Source organism: Mycteria americana, chromosome 4, assembly GCF_035582795.1.
Source record: "Mycteria americana isolate JAX WOST 10 ecotype Jacksonville Zoo and Gardens chromosome 4, USCA_MyAme_1.0, whole genome shotgun sequence".
NCBI lineage: Eukaryota > Metazoa > Chordata > Aves > Ciconiiformes > Ciconiidae > Mycteria > Mycteria americana.
The window spans coordinates 52,419,644-52,444,162 of record NC_134368.1 but is presented as its reverse complement, the minus strand read 5'-3'; the positions used below and the strand labels follow the sequence as shown (position 1 = coordinate 52,444,162).

The following is a 24,519-nucleotide window of genomic DNA, read 5'->3' as shown; positions in this document are numbered from 1 at the left end:
TTTCAATTTAGTATGTAGTGTTCAAGGGGAACACCTTTCCAGTGTTTCCACATGAAGAGTTTTGCGTTTGAATTTTTTAACCTGAAGACAGTAAATTCTGAGCAGTTTTACTCTGCAACATTGTTCAATTGTCAATAATTATTCTTTTCACAGTGATAAGTAGATTGCCTTGATCACTAGCAACTAAACCAATAAGTTAGCCTGCAACGCAAGATGGATTGAAGGAGTTTTTATTACTACTTAATTGATTTTTGTTCTAGATCCTCATGCAAAGTAAACAGTGTCATTAAATAAAGATTTGGTTTAAATGTGATCAGTGGGCAATCTGCTTGCTACTATCTTTTCTTCAGACAGGAAAGGCTTCAGGGGAGAACTTACTGTGATACTGATAGTACTGAGGAGACAACCTAAAAAAACCCCACCCAGCTGTTGTAGACAGTGTGGTTTAAATAGGAATTACCTTGGAGATGCAATGCTAATTCCCTACCATATTTAATTCTGTTTTCCACTGAAGTCCCATCCATTTTCAGAATGAAGAATTTATTGCGTCAACATTTGTAGTCTATTTTTTTTTTTTCCTTCTGTGCCTCTTACCCTCTGATTTAGAATTGAACAGCTGCCTATTTTGAATACTACAGCTGAAATTTTAAGCTTTATTTCTGCTGTGGTAACTGATCCTTCTTGCTTTTACCTCTCTATTTCTAGCTGCATGATTTTATTAACTGACAAGCTGTTAAATTGTTTAACAGCAGAGCATAATGCCTCCCTTTGATAAACAGAAGGCAAAAAAAGAACCCTTGCAAAAGCTAGGAGTTGCAAACACCAGAGCTTTTCTTTGTAAAGTTTTCAGAAATAGAGCCACAAATATACAAGGACATTTATCACACTAGATTCTCTGTTATTGCTAACATAATTAAATAAAATAAGTCTATCCAGATTTATATCAGCATAATAAAAAGCAACATCTCATGCTCATAGTTGCTTGCATGCTAAAGAAACAAAAGGCTTCTTTAAGTCTGGAAGATAATAGTTACATAAGGAGTGCAATATTCACTTTAATTCTAATTAGGGGCCTAAGTTTACTGGTCTAGGTAGTAGAGAATGACTGAGAGAGTGGCTTTCAGTGAGCCAATCTATATACTAAGGTATATAAATTGCTGGGCCAGTTAACAACATGTGGAAAGAATATGATTCTGAGTCATTCTGATTTACTCGCTGAAACTATACCTATTTTCCTCTCCCCCAAATTGGGAGGAAATAGAAATACCACATCCAGTTCTTGCACTACTGAGTATGAATGTGCTGCACAGGATGAATGAGAAGAGGCACCTTACATGATTTAATTCCTGGGCTCCTTTTTTTGTTTTTTTTAGGCTTTTCTTGAGAGCAGAATTACAAGGGAATGATTTGTATTCTCAGTCCACACCTTCTTACACAAAGAAATAAAATATCTTGCCGAATGCTTGGTTGATTAAAACTAGTAGTGGAATGAACCAAAAGGCAGTTTACCAAACAGTGTAGAAATATGAAGGCTTATGAAGAAATCTGACAAGAGGAAGACTGCACTACGTGTTCAGAATGAAAAGAAAACCAGGGATGCATCAGCTGTCTGCACGAGATGATGGATGAAAGATGCTCCTTGCAGCTCACAACCTTGTATCTCATCTATACCATGTTCTGTTTCTCCTTTTGGAGTGCAATAAAACCCAAACTGTTTCTGTAGGTCTTGCAGGATTTTATACAGCATATGAACTGATGTACTGAAGCTGAAGGTCCATCTGTTCTAATGCTTTGCCTCCTACTGGTTTTGGCTTTTCATGCCTAAATTCTGCTACCAAAATAGAGAAGTTTGATAGCTTTCCCTTCTGGGGAAAATGCGACTTCTATGCATCAGATTAAGACTCAAATAGCAGAGGCCATGGAGTATGGAGTATGGGGTGGAGGATGCTAGTAGAGCTGTAGGGGTCGGACAAATCTGGCAGGAGGGAGGCAGGGCTTCTCCCAGTGTTCCTGATTTGGGATGAAGATTTCTGTGCGCAATAGGGTTAAGACTCAAATTACAGCTGCAAGAGCATCACCTCCCATACTTAAAAATGAACTGGGATCATGAACCTTTGGGAGAACACTGGCATTGAACTCCAGTCACTTAGGGCCGAAGATGTGGACGTAGAAGAAAAAGCAATTAGATGCCTGGGGAGACTTCCTAAGGCTTCAGTGAAGTGAAAGGTGGAGTGAAACATAGGTGTACTGCAGTCACCATCAACAGCTTCCTTACACTTCTACGATGCGGTGCTCCAGCCTTTCGAGCGAGCGGCGGGTGTGCGGAGTCACAGGGGGACCGAGTCGCCTGGTCTGCCTTTTACTCTTGCCCCTCCCTTGGTCTGCGTCGACGGAACAAGTGCTCCCAGTTTATCACGCCTCCCACTTCGCTCCCACGGAGGACGCGAGGGGGTGGGCGCAGGCGGCCGGGCGGGGGGCGCAGCCCCTCCGCGCAAACCCCAGCACGGGGTGGGCCGGGAGAAGGCGGGGGAGCCTGGCGGGAGCCTGCCTGCCTCCCTCCGCTCCTCCTTCCCTCCCTCTCTCCCTCCCTCCCTCGGCGCATCCTCTCTCCACCCCTCGCCCTTGCCTCTCCCTCACACTCGCCGCCTGCGGGGCTGCCGTCGGGGGTGGTGCCAGCAGACCCGGCCCGCTCTCCCGCTCTCCCCCGCCTCGGGGATGTGCTGAGAAGGGGCAGCTCCCTCGGGCCCCTCCGCGCGTCGCCCTGCGCCTCCCCGCCACACGCCTCCTCGGAACGGGTCGGTCGCCGGTGGCGGAGGACCCCGGCGGTAAGAGCCCGGGCGGGGCAGGGCGGGGTGGGCGCTGTCGCCGCCGCCGGTAGCGGCCGGGGGCGCGGGGGCCGCTGGGCTCCGGTGCGGGGCGGCGGCGGCGGCCCCCGGGGCGCTCCGGGCTCGGGGAGGGCGCGGCGGGCGTGAACGGCTCCGCGTCGGTGCTGCCGAGGGCTGGGCTTGCTGTGCCTGTGTAGCCATAGCGGTGCGTGTATGTGTATATGTATATACACACACACGATTATATATATATAAATACTTAAAATATTTTATATATCTATTTCCTGCTGAACGTCCTCTTGTGGGCACGGGGGAGGGAGGAGAAGCCGGGCGCTGGGGCCGCCCTGTGCCGACGGGTGTCAGCTGGAGCCCGTGGGTGCCCATACGGTCGCGTTGCCCTGCCCTCCTTGGTAGGTGCCTCTCTCAATGTATGTACGTGTATATATATGGTCACGACGCCCTGCCCTCTCCCTCCCTCTGCGGGTGCCCGTGTATTATTTGATATACATCCACGCCGCCCACCCTTGGTCCCCAGGTGCCCCCCGGCTGGGCACAGGCCTGGGGACCCCCTTGGTGGAGGAGCCGGAGGGTCCCGCAGGCTGGGGCCTGCCTCCCCCCATCTCTGTGTGTATAGGGCACACATCCCCCCAGCCCCAGGGTGACAGGTACCGTAGGCAGTTTGGCTGGCGCACAAATACTGCCTTTCTTCACACGCTCGTCACGAGTTAGTAGAAAGCTGCAGCAGCCCAGATGCCTTCCTAGACATCCATTCCTCCTACTCAGCCTCCGGCAGAGAAAAGAAAATAAAAGGCAGCACTTCTTTCTGTGTGGGTGCAGGAAGAGGAAGGACTATCGATAACGGATTCGTTGAAGGGACCCTGACTTCTTGGTTTTAATTACTATTTTAGTAGTTTCAGTGTAGTGCTGGGTTGTATAGCTGCCACAGAACTCACTTGGTAGCTTTAGTGCAGTGCTTTTAAAATCCTGCATTCTTGCTTTTGCTTTTTAGTAAAATCTTTTCTCAGTCCTGATACATGCGAAGAACCCGTTCAGTAAAACTCGATTTCCAGAAGAGTGACATGGACTGTGCACAAAATGCTGGACTACTGGAAAAGCAGCATTTTCTATTTGCTCCAGTCCTTCTGGGTTGTAATGGCAGTTTCTTATAATGAGTGAACATTTGTCATTTAGAACGTGGTTGGTTTTTTTTTTTTTTTTTTAAGTTGCTAGTGTTTCTTTAAGATGGCTTTTTCCTTTAGATGAGAGGTGGAGTATCATCAAATCATGGGGCTAAATCTTGCAATCAGCACATGAACAGAACTGTCCTTGGGAGGAAATGATGCCTTGGTAGGCAAGGAAGGGACTTGTCGTAGCAATGAATCCATCTTCCATCCAGAGCTGCATTATCAGCAACCTCTCTGTAGGATTCTGTGGAAACCGGATCCCCAAGACTTTCTTGGATTGAGGGAACTGCTCTTGCAGTGCTGTTTAACTTACTGTGTACGGCAGCATGTGAGAAAATGTAAAGGTGATTCATGTAACCGTACTCCTTGTTTTTCTAGTTATTTAACTGTTCTTTCTATCTGAAATATGGAGTGCAACCTCACATACAGAGAGGTGTTTGTGTATTGCTAATAGAGATGTGGATGAAAGCTACATAATATGGGGGTATATATAATAGAATTTTTAAGTAATTGTGATCCCATTCGGTTTGAATGAAATTTTCTTCCCTTTCTGGGATAAAAAGCTGAAAACATCTTACTGAAAGTGTACTGTCTTTTTTTTTTCTCTAGAGCTGTGTGAAGAAATTCTTCAGCCATGGATGTGTTCATGAAAGGACTTTCCAAGGCAAAGGAGGGTGTCGTAGCAGCAGCAGAAAAAACCAAGCAGGGTGTGGCAGAAGCGGCGGGAAAGACGAAAGAAGGCGTCCTCTATGTGGGTAGGTGGGCAGCAGAGATCACGGTGCTGGTCGGTGTACCCTGACATTCACTGCCGGATCCTCATCAGACCTATTCTTCTGCAAAAAAAAATATGTAATCACTCATAGGAGACCATTGCAAAACAAACAAGAGGAGAGTTGTGCCCTCCTGAGCTCCAGTTCTTTGAAGCCACATGTTGGTTCTTATGCCACTGCGTTGTGCTGGCCATGCGTGACTGCTCTGTGGAGCCACATCTGTAACGCCACGCTGAACGAGGTCGTGTCCTAGGAGGTGCCTTACAGTACAGGTCACTAGCTGGCACTCTACTCAAGGAGTTTGCTAGGTTAAGGCTGAAGGGATAGTTGGTAGAGTAAAAATAAATTTTAAAAAGAGGTAAAAGCTGAAGTGGAAGGTAGCTTCACAGCATCCCATAGAACACCTGGGTTTTAAGTGGGATTTTGAAAGAAACTTGAGAGGTTAGTTCAGGAACTGAGCATAAGCTAGGCTGACTGCTTGGCATGTCAACAGTAACATTCTGTATGGCAAAGTGTCATCTGCTCATCTTTTGAATTTAACTTCATGTTCTGTACTTACTATTGCATATCCATAGCAGATATTTTCCATGACTTCTCAAGGAAGAGCCACTACACTTAATGAGGCAGGGCAGGTAGACCCCAAGGTAGCAAAGCAGTTGTTAAGTGACTTACGTAGGCCACACAGGAGTCTTGCACAGAGCCAGGCATAAAATTCTTTTCAAATCCCAGATCAGTACTGTGATTGCACGATCATCATCTTCACTTAGCCATTATCAGGCTTTAGAGGACTACCTTGCAAATGCTGCCACGAAAAATTCACAGGAAAAGAATCTGCCATATGAATAAGTGGTCATTTAAAAAAAATAATTATGGATCTATTTCTCCTCTTTATCAAATAAAGTTGGTCTATAAAAGAATGGAGGGGGAAGGATACTCTTTTCTGTAGATCCTTTCTTTTTTGCTGATTTTGTAGCAGGTCAATTCTGTAATGGACACTGTGGGTACCTAGGGAGATGTGCACAGATATCAAAGAGAAGTTAAACAGAGTTGAAAACTAGAGGCATTTCTTTTAAATGGGAGCACTGAGGTCTCCGCAATTCTGATGTCTTTTCAGGATTCCCTCTGCCCTTGCAGGCTAGTGCCAGTCTGTAACAAATTATTTCTGCTCCAGATAGTTTGGACTACTCATTTGGAATACACTTTTCTCCTGCTGAGCCATAGCAAAGCTCGGTGCTCTTGCCAACAGAGATGGCAGTCATTTTGAAAACTAATTGTAAGATGAGTCTATTTTAAAATGAGCGTCTGCTCATTTTCAATATATCAAAATAGATGTTCTTTCACTGTACACTGTGCTTGATATCAGAGTTATTTTCCAGGGGTAGGGCTTTCTTTTTCTATTTTCTTTTCTTCTCTTCTTAGTTCCTGACCATGCTTCTAGAGTCATTGATTTATTTGTATTAGAAACCTGCATTGCGTGCTGAATTAATCTTTGTGTCTGTCCTGTTCTCCAGACCGTAATAATATTTGAACCTAGTTCTGTTCCCAAAGGCAACAGATTTCCTATTGTCTTCAGAGACGCTTTTGCTGAGGTTGAACTTTGGAGGGCAGGCTTGCTATTTATTTCAAGAATAAAATACTGAGGACAGCAGAGCCCTGAGCCGTGGTAGGGACCTGTGCATATGACTGTAGTAATGGTGAAGGATCCTTCCCACAGCAGATGCCTGCTTTTCAGGGGAAAAGAGCTATATGCACACTTTCAGTCGTGCAGGTAAAAAAGCCCTTGGTTGGAAGCTGTCTCCAGGAGCTCTGGCAGCTCATGTGTCCAGGTGTGTGCCTGCCCATACCTCCTTGTAGGGAGCCACAGTTTCCCCAGCTGAAGTTTCAACAGGATCGATTAGGGTGAGGGGGAAACAAGGAGCTGGGTATTTCTCTGTCTACTTCCCAAGCACACAGCAGGGGCAGCGCTTCTCCTGAGCAGCGTTAGCAAAGGCTGGTGTGATAATCTCTCGGTTCTGTAGGCTGATAACAGTTGCAATGCAAAAAGTGGTGAAACTCCTTTATGAGCAGAGGAGAGGAGCAGCACACTGCATTAGAGCTCCTGAAGGTTTCTCTCTCCCTTTCTCCATAGTTGGGTTTTCAGATACAAGTTTCACAGGCAGATTATGCTGTGAAAGCTGCCTGACATCTTGCAAAAAAGAACTTAACAACATTGGGCTGAGAGGGACCTGTTTATTGCTTTCAGTTTCGACAGTCAGCTCCACAACATTCAGCCTTCCATTGCTGCTGGAGAATTAATAAGATGCAAAGTCTTTGGTCCAGATTCCCCTAGGTGATATGGTCTCCACTATGAAATCAGTGGAATTTAAGTAAATATTGAAAGCATCTGGACCTTTCTGTCCAGGTTGCTGTTAGCCGTTACGTGAAAGATTGTAACATAATTCTACCTGGTAAGAGTTCTGTTAACAAAAGCTACTGCATGGGATGAAATGTGGTTGTTGTAACTTATTTCTTTTTTTTTTTTTTTTTTTTTTTTTAACAGGAAAAGTTCCCTTTGGCACAGGGGAAAATTTAGAGCTGAGGGAGAGTGGTGTACTGGAGGATTAACTGGGGATTTTTTTCCCTCTCCATGCTGAAGTCTGTTCTTTCTTCCCTCAGTCTACTGTCTTTGTCCTGCTTTTTAATACCCCAAATACTGTTCAATACAGTCTATAGTGTGGTTTTATGCTTTCGGTTATTTTTTCCCTAAATTCCTCTGCTGATATACTTCAGCATTGGCCAGCTGAAATCAGTGGCTCTGTCTTGACTCGTACAAGCACAGCATCAGAACCTTTCCCTATGTCAAAGAATGGCCTCATCATTGGTTAGAAAGGAGGACTGAGACTCAGCAGTCTTGTGCTGCATCATGTATGCCATAAATTTAGAACTGGGTCTCTATGTATCCTTCAAGAACTGTTGGTGTGAAGCAGTGAGGAAACGAGTGGCAATACTTACCCCCACTCAGTTTGAAACTAGAACTGAGAGCAAGAAGGATGCTCTTGCATGCTCTCAGTGATGTACTGCTCGAGTTCCTCTGAGCTCTGTGTTGCTACCAGGGAGCTGAAGTTTTTGCTCAATTGACTCTTGAGTGCATGTTCAATGCTCAGGAATGGAAGCTTTCAGTCTGATAATTTTCAATGTGTTACACCCTAGCAGAATAAAGGAATAGTTTATCAGGAGCGGGGTGGCTAGCGGATGAGTTGTTTACTACTCCTTGTGCTTAGCTGGCACATGGCCTTAGAGTAGAACAGTGCAGTCATGACCTATTTGGCAAGACCATCCAAATTCCCCTGCTGCACTCTCTTGTCATAAGGTTTTTTATTTTCCTCTGGTAATAGAAAAGCCAGTGGAGTAGTCAAGGGACTCAAAGTCTGCCTGGTGGAATAATGGGCTTCAGCACTTGGGAGCAAGTGTTTTCCTTAGATAATGATTTCTCCTTCCCCTAATTTGGGCTTATGTCTCCCTGTCTTTAACCATCTCTTACTAAGTGACCTGAATCTCAAGGAGGGCTTGCTTGGAACAGTCTGTCTGTCTCTCAAAAAGCCCAGATGTAAGTGTATTGCCAAACTGCTGATATATGCTTTCTTCTGGCATAATGACAGTGATGATAATAAATAATGAAATTAAGAGAGTCTATTGTACTTTTTTTTAATAATTACGCAAAGGCAAAAATTCTGGTTTGGGCTTTTCCCTCCCCTCACATGAATGTGTGTTATAGCAAGGAAAAGTAGCATTACTGTGTACTACTATTGCTCCTGCATCACCTCAGTAGCGTAGGTCAGTGTTAGGTTCCTTGGTCTTTATAGTATCCCTACTGATTCCTCCGTTGCCCCTGTTACGCAGGGTATAATGAGCGAGATTATTGATGTTTTGGGAATGCTAGAATGGAAGACAGCTAGTTTATCTCAGAAACAAAGTGGATGACCAGCTTTCCTTCATTGCCAGCCAGAAGTCGTCCTACAGAATTCAACTGTTGTATTTATAGGCCTGTTCTGGCAGATCCTAATGTACTTCTAGATCCTGTTGTAGCTGTGACTGCAGAAGCATGTCACACCCCCACTACTTCCATGCAAGTGTGCAGTAGTGGGGCAAATAGTATTGAGCTCTAACATTGCTGTAAGGTCTGGACCACCACTTAGCTGGTTGTTTGCCAATAAATGGATTTGGCTATACGTATCTCTGTTCTGTATGGGTCTGCGAGCTGAGCTTTTGCTAAAGAAAAGCCTGACTTCCACTAACAGAAAGAGACTAGTGTTTCTGTATTAGTTGTGGTTATAGTAGTGTTACGTCAGGGTAAGTGAAGTAAGAATCAACTTGCATATGTCCCTCTGGAGATACATGAATTGCAGAGGTCCTCAGGGGGTTCTGTCGTACCATTCATCTCTTACCAGACCTAGGGAACTGAGTACTTGCTATTCACAGGTTTCCATGTGTTAGTGCCTTGGCTTGCAGACAGTAACTTCCACAAGATGAATGAGATATTGGCCAGGTCTACCAATGCATTTAAAAGCATATGCTTAACGTTAAGTATTCCGATAGACACACTGTAAGCCTGAAATGGTGTTTAGTCTCTTTCTAGAAGTTGGTAGAACCATCATCTGCTTAGATTCCAGCATGTGTTTGAAGTGCTTTGCTTCCCTAGGTCTCATGGTGCCACAAGATTGAGAACCGAAGTCCTAAAACAAGTCCTTAGACATTAACACCTTGGATTTAATAAAATGGATGATTCATTCAATGGTAAATATTTTCACTGAGATAAAACAAGCTTTTTTAAAAGAGAAAATCAGAATAAAGGGGGGGGGGGAGATTTCTCAGCTGTTTAACCTCTTCATTTGCTAGTTAAAGGAACATGTCATTTTACTTGATGCAACATTTTTTTTCCTCTTATTTATCATGGATTATTGTTCTGCTCTAGCTCATAAACAACAGACCCTTTTCAATGCCATAATCAATCTGATAGTACCATAAATACATGGCTTAAGTTCCATAAATTGGCGCTAGCAGCAAGTAAGACATATTGCTGAATGAACTTATATTTTATTTCAGTGTTTAATTGTATTATTGTAAAGAATTGTGGACAAAGTTGCTTTCTTAAAATATATTTCTGCTCATGCATTTTCTTCTAATATATTTCTGCTTCTATCAGTTTGTATATGACTTTATACATAGTGTGAAGCTAAAATTATATAGATGTTAGAGGTGTAAAGTCAGAAGTATAAATTATAATGTCTCAAATACCGAATGACATACAGACAAAACAATTGCATTACAAATAAGGCCATTTCTGGTTTGGTAATAAAAAAAAAGTCATCCTATCTCAGGCAGACTAGGGTAAAATGATAAACTAGGAGCCATAAACTCTGTCTCTGTGATGCTTAATTGCACATTGTTAAGCATCATAGTCCACAGATGAGTACTAATCCCTGAAATGTAGCCAAGTTAAAACCTGACAAGTAGAGCTCTGGTAGGGAAAAAGACATGGAGTTAGTTTTCACCACCAATGTGTGCTAATTTGTTTCTCTTCCCATTGAAGACAGGAGAGGTTGTTCCCTTTCATGCAGCGTGGTAAAAAGTAATGATATTTTTACACAGGTGTTCCAGAAATTGGTTTGGTCTTCAGGGTGGCAGAGTTACATTGCTTACACAGGTCTTGCGTTATGTCTCAGTCTAGTACTAGCTCTAGGTTTTTCTGTCTGCAGAATCTTTACATGAGTTGTCACATGTGCCTGGGACAAGGAGGACACTGGATGTGGCAGACCTTGGGTTTTTGACTCCGGTGGCATTTTCATGTTTGAATCCTATCTACTGTTTAATGTTTCCCTTTCAGATTAATTTTTGTCTAAATCTGGCTAGCACTACCAGCTAGCTCCCCATCATTTTAACCTCTAGGTCTTCCCGTAGTTCAGTTAACGGTTGTTAACCCCTGCAAACTGAGATCTGGAGAAGAGTTGTAAGATGAAATTGTAAGGATCTTCTGGAAACTTTGGCTCTGGAAAAATGCGTGCATGAGTCTCCTTAGGACGTTAACAGTAACATGGTTTCCGTGCAGTCATCCATGTGAGTTTGCAAAGTGGGAGGCTTAATTAACATGGCTATTAAGAAAATGGCAAGGAAGTCAGTACGTACAAGAAATAAACTGCAGAAGTGTTTCCAGTATTATTCACCTTTCCACAGTCGATATACATTCATGCAGTTGCTTTTTATTGATGGTCTTGCTCTTTCCCTTAGATTGAATTATCTTGAATTCATTTTAATAATCTTAGGAAATACTGTATGCAACTGTATGTAATCTATATATTCATCCCTCTTTATCGTCCATCTAGTCTTTACCAGTACTTAAGAACCTGTATTTTCAACCTAACATTGTTCTTTGTTTAGGTTCCAGGACCAAGGAAGGAGTTGTTCATGGTGTCACAACAGGTAAGACAATTATCTCTTAATGTCAACTGCCTCCCTGTGTTTGATTAACCAACTGTTTAGTTGTTAAAAATTCTGGGTATTCTTTTGAGAGTACTCATGAAAAATTGAGGCAGAAAGCAACATTCATTTTGTCAAAATGCATACACTGTTTTACAATGAAATATGTAAATTTAATGTAGTTGTTTCTATGTGAGAACGGTTTTTTGAGGGATGTTCAAAGTCAAGCTGTGCTAGTATGAGCCAGGAGACTAACGAAACCAGATTCCTAAACAGAAGGAAGTAACTTGCTTTTGTAGAAATAGATACATCAAGGGTCTTTCTGTTGTTTGTTTATGCCAAAGGTGAAATATTCTGTGCTGGGAAGCTATAAACTAGTTGGCATTAAAAAGTGAAGTCTTTCTTAAATTTTTTTTTTTTTGACCTATAGAAACTGAAGGCCTGGCTTGGGTGCCCAGGTTTGTCTCCTTATGATCTGAGGAGGCAGAAAAGTGGGACCTGGAGGTGGGAGTGAAGGAGAGGAATGCCACTGGAGGAGGACTGTGGAAGGCAAAGTGGGGAGGGACTTGGACACGTCAGGAGGACTTTAAATTGCTGATGTAGGAGCTCATAGTTGGACGGGACCGATGCGAGTGGAAGAGACAGGAATTACTGCAACAAATGAAGGAGGGAAAATAACGCAGAAGGCGCCTCCTTCACGCCGTACGGCCTGTAGCAGCTCGGTAGAAAGGAAGAGCCGCAGGGAGTGTTTGCAGTTAAGGCAAACGAGGTCAGCAGCCTCTCCGTGCTCGAGTCTTTTAGGCTGTCCACAGGGAAGCTGGGATGCAAAATGGCGTTTCACCTCCGCAGTCGCTACCTCAGCCCTGCCGTACAGTCGCTGCTCTTACCTGCAGCCGGTGCGAGGATACCCAGGCTACCGCTAAGCTGGCTGCTGTGTAACCACAGTATTGCGTCACGACCGCGTCAGGGCTGCAGCGGGGCGCCCACGCGCGCAGGGAGCGACTGCGGCTCGGCAGGGGGCGTTCCCCGCGCGGCTGAGCGCGGGCCCGCTGATTGGACGAGCCGGCAAGGGGCGGAGCCTGCAGCCGGCGGGTGATTTAGAGCGGCTGTAGCCATCGGCGCGGCCGCTGGCCCGCGGGCAGGCCCTGCTCGCCGCCTCTCCCGGCGGGGCCCGCGCAGCCCCGCGGGCGGAGCTCCTGTCAGGGCGGAGCTCCTGCCAGGGCGTGCGGCCGCCCGGGCTGCGGGGTGTGCGCGGGGATGCTCCCCCAGATGGAGGGCGGCAGCGCGCACGCCTGCGGGAGGTGTGAGCCGGTGGGGGAGCGGCTCTGCCCGGTGCCCGAGCTGCAGGAGGAGGAGGCGGGCGGAGTGGCATCTGCGTCTGAGGAGGAGATTGACCCGTGGAGCTGCCATCTCTGGTGCGCACAGGCCAGCTCAGCGCGGCTGCTACGGGGGCGGGTCCAGGGTCTGGTTTGTGCCAGGAGGAAGGCAGCGTTGTGGGGGGTAGGGAGGGGTGGAAGCAGTTACTGCGCGGAGCTGTAAGAGGCACGCTCAGCTGCCTTTACAGAATAGGTGCGAGGCTCTGGGTATGGCAGGCAAAGGGCATAAGATAGAAAAGGAGGAAGCTGCGTAACCACCCTCACCAAGGGGGTCAGCCAACCCCTCGCAGCAAGACCTGTGTGAAGACCAGTGCCGAGAAGAAACTATGGCGAGTCGTGGTCATTGCTGACTCCCTCCTGAGCAGAACGGAGGCACCCGTCTGCAGACCAGACCCTCTTTTTGAGGAAGTTTGCTGCCTCTCTGGGGCCCCAGTTGGGGATGTCGCTGGGTGACTGACGAGCTTAGTACAATCTTCAGACTATTACCCACTCCTGGTCTTTCATGTGGGGGCTAATGATATTGCAACCAGAAGTGCAAGGTCAGTCAAAAGAGATTTCGGGGCCCTGGGAAGACTGCAAAAAGGTTCAGGAGCACAAGTAGTGTTTTCCTCAATCCTTCCCAGTAATGGGGAGAGATTTTGGAAGAAACGGGCGTGCCCAAGGTATCAATACCGGGCTCCGGGACTGGTGCCTCTGTCAGAACTTTGGTTTTTTTATAAACATGGAAAAGTGTCTGAAACACAAGGCATGCTAGGGCCTGATGCGATCCACCTGTCCCCATGAGGAAGATGTGTCTTTGCTCATAAGCTGGCAGGATTGATTGAGAGGTCTTTAAACTGATACGTCTGTGGCCATAGAGAATTCCATGTGAGCTTAATACCCGAGTATCACCTGTGCTCTTAGTGGTTCTTCCTCCCAGCCTGAGGTCTGTTTCCAACGACTCGCAGATAGTGCAGTTTCAGATAAAGTGTGCTTGCTGCACCTGCAGTCACGCTGCCGCTGCAGTGTGGACATGCCCCATCGCTCCCTCCATTCCGAAAAGATTCTTGTGACTCATCAGTGTGTCCCACTGGAGCTGGTTGGCTGGGAAGTTAGAAGGGAAATGGCTTACAGGAAAGAAACAAATTTCAGAGTTTCGATAAACTGATTTGAATTTGTCACAGTTATAAGGGTTTTGAAATGTTTTTTTAGAACTGCCTAATCTCTCAGTAGCAACAACACTTTCAAACTTTGAAGTTAATGCTGGGCATGTATATTCACATTAGCATTTCTACACTGAAAAAGAGTTAATTTGCATTTTAAATTGATTTGCAGGGATCGTTTTAGGTATGAACTGAAACCAGTAACCAATAACTTGTAGCAAGTGGCAAAATGAATGGAAGCCTTTGATCTCTACAGAGTGCGGGAAAACCTCAGCTGACCATAGTGCATTGAATAGAACATGTAATTTTCTGCTGTACAATGTGGGACTTTGGAGATGTGAAGAAAATGCACGGTCAAGATATTTAAGGTGTTTTTCCCCTAAGAAATTAGAAATTAAATAAGGAAGGGAGTAGAAAAGGATTTCTTCTTTATTTTTGTTTTGTGTACAGCCAGTGTATCATTCACCTGTGCTTGCATAAGCCAATGCAAAGGATAAACAACTGTAGGTAAACTTAACTTGGCAGTACTTAATATCATAACCCAAATAAATGATTGAGAAGTCAGTCGAGTATTTTTAGTAACAAAACTGAACAGAACATCTGTGATAGTCCTTCAGAGTTTAGCCTCAGGCTAAACATGCATGTTCTTGTTATGAGGTTTGAAATCTCAGCTTGTTAGACCTCAATTAAGAGAAATATTCAGAGGGATCATTACTATAACCAGAAGAGGATTGCAGTATTTGAGGCACATATATCTAACAGCATCACAGATGTGGGAACAGCAACTGACAGCATTAGCAAGCAAGTTAATAGAGGTGATGTTCACCAAGCTGGGCTGTGGTAGAATAAAAGTCAAGGGCATTTGCACATGTGTGAAACTTGTTGAAGCACTGGGACTCTGTAGAAGGCTAGCTTAATGGGGAACTTCTTTCCCTCCTCCTGAGAGAAACCACTGATCCTGAATGCTGTGAGTATCCATCTTTATCTGATTGCAATATGTGTAGCGAAACAGGAAATTTTAAGTAGATGAATAGAATTTTTGACAGGTTTGAAAAGATGTTAAATTTTATTCTGGAAGATGTGAAAAGACTATCAAGCCAAACATAAGGAGAGCACATCTGTTACGTGCTGCACCTATGAACAGAAAATTCAGAAAAGTTACTGCAAATTTAGGCAAAACAGTGGTCACTCCTCACCCACTTTAGGAAATGGGTGACACAAAGTGAAACACCCAAAGCTTTGGAATAATGGGTTCTGTGCCACGGTTTGCTTCCTTATGGCCTATTAAACTGTTTGAAAGGAGTTTGGCTATTGAATGAAAATGCAAAATGAATAGGGGACATGCAGGTTGAAATGTGGCAATGAGAAGAGGAGACCTAATGCAAAATCCAGAGAGCCCGGTTTCTAAAATGAAACAGTATGGGCTTGGTAGTGTAAGAACAGAGGAATTGCTTGGGCACATATTTTAAAAATAATAATAAAAAAAAAAATAAAATTGTGAGTCTATGAAGAGTTGTTCTGGCAAGCAGAGAATGTAGGTAAAAACACATTTGGGTTCACTGTAGCGATACTATGAGATATAACATGAAGACACTGAGAAATGCTAGTGAAGTAGTTTTAGAAATCAAATCCACTTAAATCAATGCTACTAAAGTTGATGTGACAAAACTGCCTTTTCGGGCACTTGTAAAGACCTACTTGTCTCTCTTCATAGGACTAGGAGTTCACCAGTTCTGGTGTTCTTATGATGCACCAGGGTGTTAATATCTTGTGAAACCTGAGGTGAAATAACACGTTTTGTTATGTGAGTAAAAATTATTCAAGAGGTTGGAGATAGTCAAGTGCAAACTGGAATCACGGATCAAAATGAGTGTGTGTTCACTGTTGTGCAGTCAGTCTTTTCTTACTGTCTGAGTTTCAAGTTTTGCTAGTTTTGCTATTTTTCAATAGTTTGTGGTTTGAAGCCCTTTGTTGGTGAAGGGACTGGGAGCTGACACACCTCTAAGTGCTGAACAACTAAATACGCTTTTTGGTCCTTTCCAAACCCCAAAATACTAGACTGAGGCGTTTCTTGCTTTAAACAAAGTATGACCTGATTGTAGCAGGTTTAGTGGCATCGAGACGCTGTAAAATGAGGATACCAGGCTGTGATTCACAGGAATGTGGTGAGCATGTTAGTTGTCAGGTCACCCTTTCTCAGAACTTCTGAAGATGAAGCAGCTTTGCTTATTGGTTTTATGGGGTGTTAGCTTGTGTATCTGACTTGCCTGCCTAATTAACATGTCTACTAGCCTTTGGCTGTAAATGCATAATTCATCCGTCTTGCTTATCTCCGAGGGATAAGTGTCCAGAAATGTACAGTATCAAAGATGAAATATTTACAGTCCATCTCCTGACAATCAAAGTAGAGCACTGGTTTGTACAAAAGTTCAGGGCCAAAAAGCCCTTGATACTTCAACCACGTGTCCGTTTCCTGAAGCTGAGTCAAGACACAATATCAACAGTTATGAACCATAGTCAAGTGTTTTGCTTAACTCTTTTATCTGATCATTCTTGTACTTCTTAACATTCTTAGTCATTGGTATTCCTGTTGTGTTTGTTTTAACTCCATCAGGTATCTTACAGTAAATTGTATGAATTAAAGAACCCCCCGTGGCTTCTTTCTGAGTGAATTCAAGTACCTAAGGCAACCTTATTGTCTGAAATACATATTCAAAAGTGTATTTAGTGCAGTAAGAGTAATTTCATTAATTCACAGAAATTCTGTGGTTTTCATCTACTTCTATTGTTCAAAATTGAAAGCAACTAGCACTCATTTTGAATTGCTCAAAAGGTTTCACATTGATATCGTATGTTACCCAGTTGTCTATAGTAAGTAGGGAAAAGAAAGCTTCAATGCTAGTAATTTTTGCATGGTGCTATAGTCACTGTTAGAGCTTAAATTTCAAAGTTAGCCTTGGCATGGTCATTGTACACAATCCCGGGATCACTTACTGGAATGGACAGTCTCTGCATAGATGGACAGTAGTCAGGCCATAGCGTGGCAGAGCTCTGCAGAAGCTGATTTACTGTTTCTCAGCACTGTAGTGCAAAGCAGACATCAGCTTTACAAAGACTTAATGGCTTAAGATCATTAAACAACCTGGTATTCAGATTAATTTAATTAGTTTGTATCAACCCTGTGCATTCTGAACTGATTTGTTTGTGTGTGCTTAATGCTTTTCCCCTGTTACTACTTAGTGTAAGCAATAAAATATATGAGACTGGAAAGCTATTTTGTTTTTATTTCTCCTGTCACTAGGGTTCCAGAGCTGAAGGGTCACCAAGCTCGAGCTTATTTACAGAGTCACTCTGGTAATAGGGACTTTGATGGTGTTTAGGTATTCCTTAGAGACAGGAAGGAAGACTCTCTCTTTCCCCTACTAGTATGAGTGCTTTTGCAAATCTGCGCTATGTGTATAGTTTGCTGGATTTATTGTCGTGGCTCTGATTTCTGAAGCAGTGCATGAGAGATCTTTCATGCTACCTTCTGTGTCAGCCTTCCTGGGCTATATCTGAAATAGAAGCAATCTTAAATGTACGGCTTTTGTTACAACTTTTATCAGGTATCTTGTTGTTGTGCCAGTAACAGTGTTAACGGCCTGATGCTTTGCTTTTCTGTTTTGTTTGCATGTACCAAGCCTTTCCTAGGGTAGTGTGTTTCTGGGAGGAGAACATAGACTTCAGACAGAGCTTTCCCAAAACACTCTAATAGTGGGAATGGCAGCCACTGGATAGTTGCTCTTGGTAGGTGGTCGTACTTGCCATGACAACGTAGTCTGAGAAATGTGGCTTTAATCGTGGCATCAGGAATTAGGTGTTTTATATTGCAGCGTCCACAGTGCATCCGATTTCACTCTATTTCTTCATATTTTGCTTTTGAGATGCAGTGTTTAAGATCTCAAGATAATAAAACTAATTATGACTATTGAAGATGAACACAGTGCAACTGTGCTTTACCGTTTTATCAGAAGGGAGGAGTCTGCTTAACAGTGGCTGAGCATGTGATCATGTGTCAGCATGATGTCTGCTGAATTTGTCGGTCTTAAATGTTCTGCCGTTCAATGTATTTTGGAAAAGGGATTTTTCAAAACAGTGTATGTCACTTCCATTAAAAAACCCCAAAACAGCAAACAAAAAACAAACCAGAAGAAAATATATATAATAAGGACCTTGATTTATATACCTTCTGTTGGTTTTGTTTTCTTTTTCCTTCTCTCCCAGAAAAGAAATGAGACAGAGAAAAAATTAAAAGCAATACTGAAACTTACCGAAAACATACATCTCATTTATTTATTTATTTATTTTAATTTCTTGGAGAATATCACTTACTTTAAAGCATATTTTTGCAAGATGCTACTTTTTTTAAATAGCTCTTTGAGATGTCTTCTTGCCATTTGAAATAATATGAAAGTGTTAACAAGTTTCTGTCTTGTAATGTTGCTCTGTTTCTGAAAGACTGTGCACAATTAGATCTTAATATTCTTTGGAAGATACAACGTGTTTCTAGGACACAGACTTTAAGATATGTGTTTGCAAGAACTAGTGAAAACCTTATATATAGACTTCATGTGTAGAATCCAGAGCTTTGTAGTCTGTAGCTGGTAAGGGCATCTTAATAGATGTCTTCCTGCACTTGCTAGCATTATGTCAAACCTTCCCTGAGGGCAACATTTGCTTTTCAGCAAAAGCCACTTCTAATTTTTGTTCTAGAAAAAGCATGGCAATAGAGTACTGGATGGACACAATAAAATTTCTTGTGACTTGGGTCTTACTAGCATGTATAGGTTGAAAGATCTTTGGAACAGACTGTTCTCCTGTTTCTAGTTTCAGACAATGTATAGTCCCTTGTTGTCCTGCTCTATAATGAAAGCTTCTGGTTTTGGTCATAATAGAGATAAAACACAATCGGTTACTAATTTTTCACTTTAAGTTAGTTAGAATGAGTGCTAAATGATCTGCCTCCATTTTCAGTCAGCAGATATTTATTATTTGGGTCTTTAAGAACAATTAGGAAAAAGCTAGAAAGGTAAACAATGTGCCTGATACGTGATTTTTTTTTTTTTTTTTACTGTCAATCATAGCAATCTATGCTGCATGCCCTGTGATATGGACAGCTGATACTCTTTATGCAAGGAATTAAAGAAATCTAATTTATCCATAGAAAGTCTTCTATTTGTATGTGCTTCCCAAAAAAGTCTCTGAAAGGGTGGCCTATCTGCCAAGCAGAATCCATCCCATGCTCGTAAAGGGTGCAAATAGAGCTATGAATACATTTTATGGATCAGATGGGATTTGGGCTGAAGGAAACTGTAGGATTAGTTAGAACTACAAAGCTATCCAGTGGATGTTTTTGAAGAACAGCCCCTTGTTTAGATGAGTAAATGTGGGTTTTTTTCCAGAAATCTGGCCATGTAACTTTAAGGCATGAAATCATCCCATGTCTTTTCTTAGAGCGGTTTCACTATAGTGCAAGCTGCTGTCAGAAAGAGCCCTTGGGGATGAATGAGCAGAAAGAACCCAGTAATATTCTGAAAGGTAGAATGGCAACCGCTGATGTGTATGTAGGCTAAATGAGTTGTTTCCCTGGGGCTTGGAAGTTAGCTATTAATCCAGTTTGCTTTGGCATCTTTGGCATTTGGTCCTTTTGTAGATTAGTATGTTATGGATGGACACATCAGCAGTGGGGTAAGAATCTCAGAGAACCAGATAAAAGGTTATATTAGAAATTCTCTGAGCAGCAGTAGCTCTGCTTATTAATCAAGTATATTTAAAAAAAATAAAAGAACAATCAATGGCTTTTGAGTCAAATGTAAATAATATTGTCTTCCTTGCCCTGTAACATGCCATAAGTGTTCGGTGGACTAATTGGAATGCATTTCCAAACTGGGATATATTGAATGCAATTATTATACATTACACAGTGAGTTGGGCATGATAAGGGTCCTTAAGTAATGACTTTTCTTCCCTTTAGGGAACTACTTAGTACAACTAGACATGAATGAAAATGTCAAATGTCTTTCAAGTGAAAGAAGTTGAGCCACAAATAAGGCTTATTTTTACCTCTGCTGCCCCAGTGTTACTGGATGGATAGTCTCCTTTCTTAAGATCCACTTGGGGTACGCAAAGTGTAATGGCCTTATGGCTCTTCATGATGTTGGGCTGTCAGGGATAGATACGATTCTCTGAAAAACTTACAGCTCCCAGAGCCGTAATGTGTTTTTTCATCTTCTGCTTCTCAGTGGCTGAGAAGACCAAAGAGCAAGTGTCTAATGTTGGGGGAGCTGTGGTGACAGGAGTGACGGCGGTGGCCCAGAAGACAGTGGAAGGAGCAGGGAACATTGCTGCAGCCACTGGCTTGGTGAAGAAGGATCAGTTGGCCAAACAGGTTTGTTTGTTTACCGTCTTTTCCAGATGAAGAAGTGAACAATGAGCAGCCTCTCTGAACTGAAGGGCAAATGGAGTGTTTTCTTTTGTGTCTGTCAGTGGTATGAGTGCAGGATGATTTGCGTTACGTTAAACAAATGAACAGCAAAGAAAATATCTGCTGTTTATGGTTTGTATTTTGAATGGCCTGCAGGATTTGGGAACTTGAGTAGGACTGGGCATCTAGCTTTACTATTCTGAAAAGTCTTAACAAATTTGGATCGCTGTTTAAAGTGTGATCTAGCAGTGATTCTGAACTCAGCAGCTTCTGCGGGGCCAGCAGCTGTAGGATCGCTGTACAGTTGAAGGGGAAGATAGCTTTTTTTCCCCAAATAACTGAGGATTGAAAAGCAACCCACTAGAGCTGAAAGGTCAAACAGCAAATCTCAGGTTTAACAGCACAATTTGTATCCTCTGCAGATGAAGAGCAGAAGGGATCGTGTACCAATCCACTGACTGGTTAGATACATTGCATCTAAAGTTGAGATCTAGCTGGAGAGTCACTATCTTCCATGAATATAGTGACATGAACTCAAAAATGCTTCCAAACTATTCTGAACTCTTCAGATTAAATTTGCTTTAGCTCATCCTATAAAACACCCTGTAGACATTTTTATTCCAGCACCGAGGTGAACATTAAGTACTTGCGCAATACCAAGAGTTACTGCGCTTTTGTTGCTGGTACACTGCAGTCATATTCTTCCACTTACACTAGGTGAAAAGTGACCCCAGATAGCTGATGGGAATGATGCTTTCCAAAAAGCGTATAGTGCTGTTTGGACACAAAAATAACCCAGGAGAGATAAATACCTCCTTTTGCACTGCTTTCTGTATGAACATTTAAGTGTTAGAAAAAAATAGGATTATGAAGAATATTAGTATTTGCACAAAAATACGGGTGTCGTGGATTTTGCATGAAGAAGTTCTACGATATATCTTATTTCCAGTTAGTGTCGGAGGAGCTGTTAAAATTGAAATCTTAAAAACTCTTTTTTTTTTTTATCCTTATCTGTTACTGATGTGTATTCCTGGCTGTCTGACAAATCCTATTGGTGTTTTAGTTTGGGGAGAAAAAAGGGGTATTATGTTGCAGTAGACATTCACTCCACTGTGGTGGATTGGTCTTGACAACATCTCACAAGTGGTTTTGTTCTCTTTCAGAGCAGTTTTCCTGGGGGGCTTTTTAGTCCTTTTTTGTTCAGCTATAAGTAAAAATGTTGCTTTTGATGTGGCCATGGTCCATTGTAAAAGCTATATTGAAGATCTACAAAATCGAGTATCTAATAAACTGCCAGGGGATACACGAGCATGGCATGGCCGCAGTAGTCTATGCCCCAAGTTTCTGCTAAAGCTCTTTCATAGTTTTACGCTGAGAATATTCTTTTCTGTTCGTAGCTCTTTAAACTCAGTGTCATAAGGATCATCATTGCCATAATACACAATTACCTACTTTAGTATTGATCGTACCTAATATTTTTATCTTAATATTAATATATACATATAGATCCTTATAATAATAAAGTATGAAGCAAATCTCTGCTGACTTTCATTTAATTCTGTTCAGTATATTGTAAAGCTTAAATATGAGTCATGACGGCTGTAACAGAATAAAATCACATCTGTGAAATTAAAGAACATCCATAATGTACATGCATATTATTCCATAGCCCTATAAATAGCATCGTTATTCTGAACTGGTGCTTTGTTCTTTAGATAAGCAAAACCATTCATTTGGTTCTTGATACTGGTATTTTTAGGCTGAGATTCTCAGTCATCTATGCAGTATGGCCATTTAGCTGATTAGTATCTATGGCTCCTCGCGGGCTGCTCTGCATCTCTGTCTCTTACTGCTTTTGCAAGGGATGAGTAGCCATTTCAGAAATGTTAACATCAACATTGAATCATGTAAAGGTATTTTAAAACCTAGTATTTTTGCATTCCTGTGTAGTTCAGAGGCAAATGAGAGAGATTTTTGCTTGGATTTTCTGGGTAAACCGACAGTTGGGTGGGGACCAGGTGCGGGCATTCAGAATACCAGTGGGATGCAGGTTCTTTATAGGAAACAGGGTGAGTCTTTCTGAAATAAGAGAAGGTGCCAACCAGGCATACAATCAAAATATCAATGTAACTGTGTAGTTTATCTCTGTAAGGATATGTCTCTTAAGGCTGTGATTTCTCTAGTCTGCTCTAAACTGGCAATAAGGGATCACGACTAGCAAATTCATTCCTTGAGCTTCAGCATGGCTAGCCAGTGCCTTTGGCAGGTTATTCTTCCTATGGACATCTATTTGGAGTTATCCTAAAGCAAATGGCTGTGTATCCCATGTGCAAGATGAACACTTACCTTGCTTACACAGTGTAAGCAAGTCATGGGATTTGAGAGGGAATTGCAAATGAAGCATATCCATTGAAAGTGGATAGAAGCATGATTACAGGCTATTTTTCCACAGAAGGCTGAAAGGCATCAGCCAATAATCTGTTATTTTCGTTGGCTTCTAAACTTGTGACAAATTATTTCTTCCCATTCACGTGGACCTGCATAATTGAGTCCAAATCCTCCAGCTGAATGTAGCAAACAGTGACCTCCCGAGGCCCCTTCCAACCTCAATTGTTCTGTGAACTGCTGTATAAACTCAACCTCCATGCGACTGGAGGAGTTCGCTCATTTGCCATCAATTACAGGATTGGGGACTGTGAAATAAATAGAGAATCATAGAATATCTCAAGTTGGAAGGGACCCATAAGGATCATAGAGTCCAACTCCCTGCTCCTTGCTGGGCTCAGCTGCTTCCAAACGTGACTGGAAGCCCATCTAAACTAATGGTCATTGCTGGGATCTGCTTCTAGCGATCTGCTCGCCTGTGTGAGAGCCTGCAACCTTGTGTGATGACTGGCATTTTTCTTGTGCCATGATGGAAGTCTGGTTTTGACTTTCAACTAATTGAAAAGAGTCGTAGTGTTTCTTTACCTATGGATGCAACAGTATTTACGCAAAGGAAATACTACGCAGATTCTTGGTAAAACACTTTCTGGAGAAGTTTGTGCGAGCTTGCCTAGTGCAGCCTTTAATGCGGGCGCGCTTTGGACCGTGAAGCACAGGTTTAACCATCCAGCTGAGGCCAGGCTGGAGGGCTGCTGTCGCACCGCACTGTCGCCTACCCACCCCACAGCTGGTGTGAGCGGGCAGCACAGAGTGACAGCTGAGACTAGTGAGTGGCAGGGCTGACTTGGCAGTGCCCACCTGAGGACTGCCCGGAGGGTTTATGCTTTGGCAGAAACTCACTAAGCATGGGTAGTGGCGGTTAGTAGGCTTGAATTAATTATAAAAGGGGTAACATACTGCAAGTAGCGTTTTAATAAATGACAAAACAATTCTTAAGATTATTTAGATTCCAAAAATTCTTTCATGCATTGCCAGCATGCATCTACTCACAACTTATTTCTAAATGCACACTAGCATTTAGCATACAGCCTGTTAAAAATTGATTAACTCTTTATAAACTAGTTGTAACTTTGAGCCTAATTTTAAAACCTGCCCATAATAATACTGTTATTTATAATCATTGGGACTCTTCCTGAAGCAGAAAAGAAGTTAATTCTCTTTTTCATGCTTTCTTCTCTCTGTTAAGAGAAGATGATAAACTGAAGTACTGGGTTATACAGACAAAACATTTGTTTTAAATTTATTCTGTGCCTGTGCGTGTTTTATTTCTGTGTACAGTGTGAGTGTGCTTCTAAATTAATTGAGTTAAAAAAACAAAAAGGAAGATTAATGATGACTACATTTACTGTAGAAATGAACACGTTTTTTCCGACATTAAGAAAGCTGTGCAATCCTTTGAATATTCTATTTTCAGCTCAGTATGAACATATATATCCAGATAGTATGGAGGGGTACTAGCTAGTGAATATCTAGTGTATAATATTGCCTGAGAACAAAATACGGATTACAAAGTTTATTATTTTCAGATAGGTAATTAACTAATTGAAGTTCTTAACCTCACTACATTCGTGTAATTTGGCTCTCTAGCATCTCGAGACTAAATCATTTGGTAAGTTCTGTGACTTCTATGGTGAATAATTTTATTTATACTGTTCTAGCACCAAAATCCCCAGTCAAGCTGAAACCTCAAGGTACTTTGAATACCATGCAAAGACATAGTTAGACAGATTTTGTGTGTTGTAGCTCTTACTAAAGTAAATAGAGTAGCAGGCCTTGTCCTTACCTTGTTTGGGATCTATATGATCTATATGGATCATGTTTGGTATCTATATGTGCTAAATCCTCTTTCTTTCTAGAGTGT

The 24,519-nt window shown here is 42.5% G+C and overlaps 1 protein-coding gene across 1 annotated transcript in view; it reads left to right on the top strand.

The window, feature by feature from the left end:
• The first annotated feature begins 2,581 nt into the window (after positions 1 to 2,581).
• SNCA (synuclein alpha) overlaps positions 2,582 to 24,519 on the top strand; it is a 70,129-nt gene continuing 48,191 nt past the window's right edge. Inside the window, exons 1-4 of the mRNA XM_075500577.1 lie at positions 2,582 to 2,825; positions 4,619 to 4,764; positions 11,194 to 11,235; positions 20,032 to 20,177. Of these exons, the coding sequence (XP_075356692.1) occupies positions 4,644 to 4,764; positions 11,194 to 11,235; positions 20,032 to 20,177 (309 nt within the window). The 5' untranslated portion in view covers positions 2,582 to 2,825; positions 4,619 to 4,643. The remainder of the gene's footprint in view (positions 2,826 to 4,618; positions 4,765 to 11,193; positions 11,236 to 20,031; positions 20,178 to 24,519) is intronic.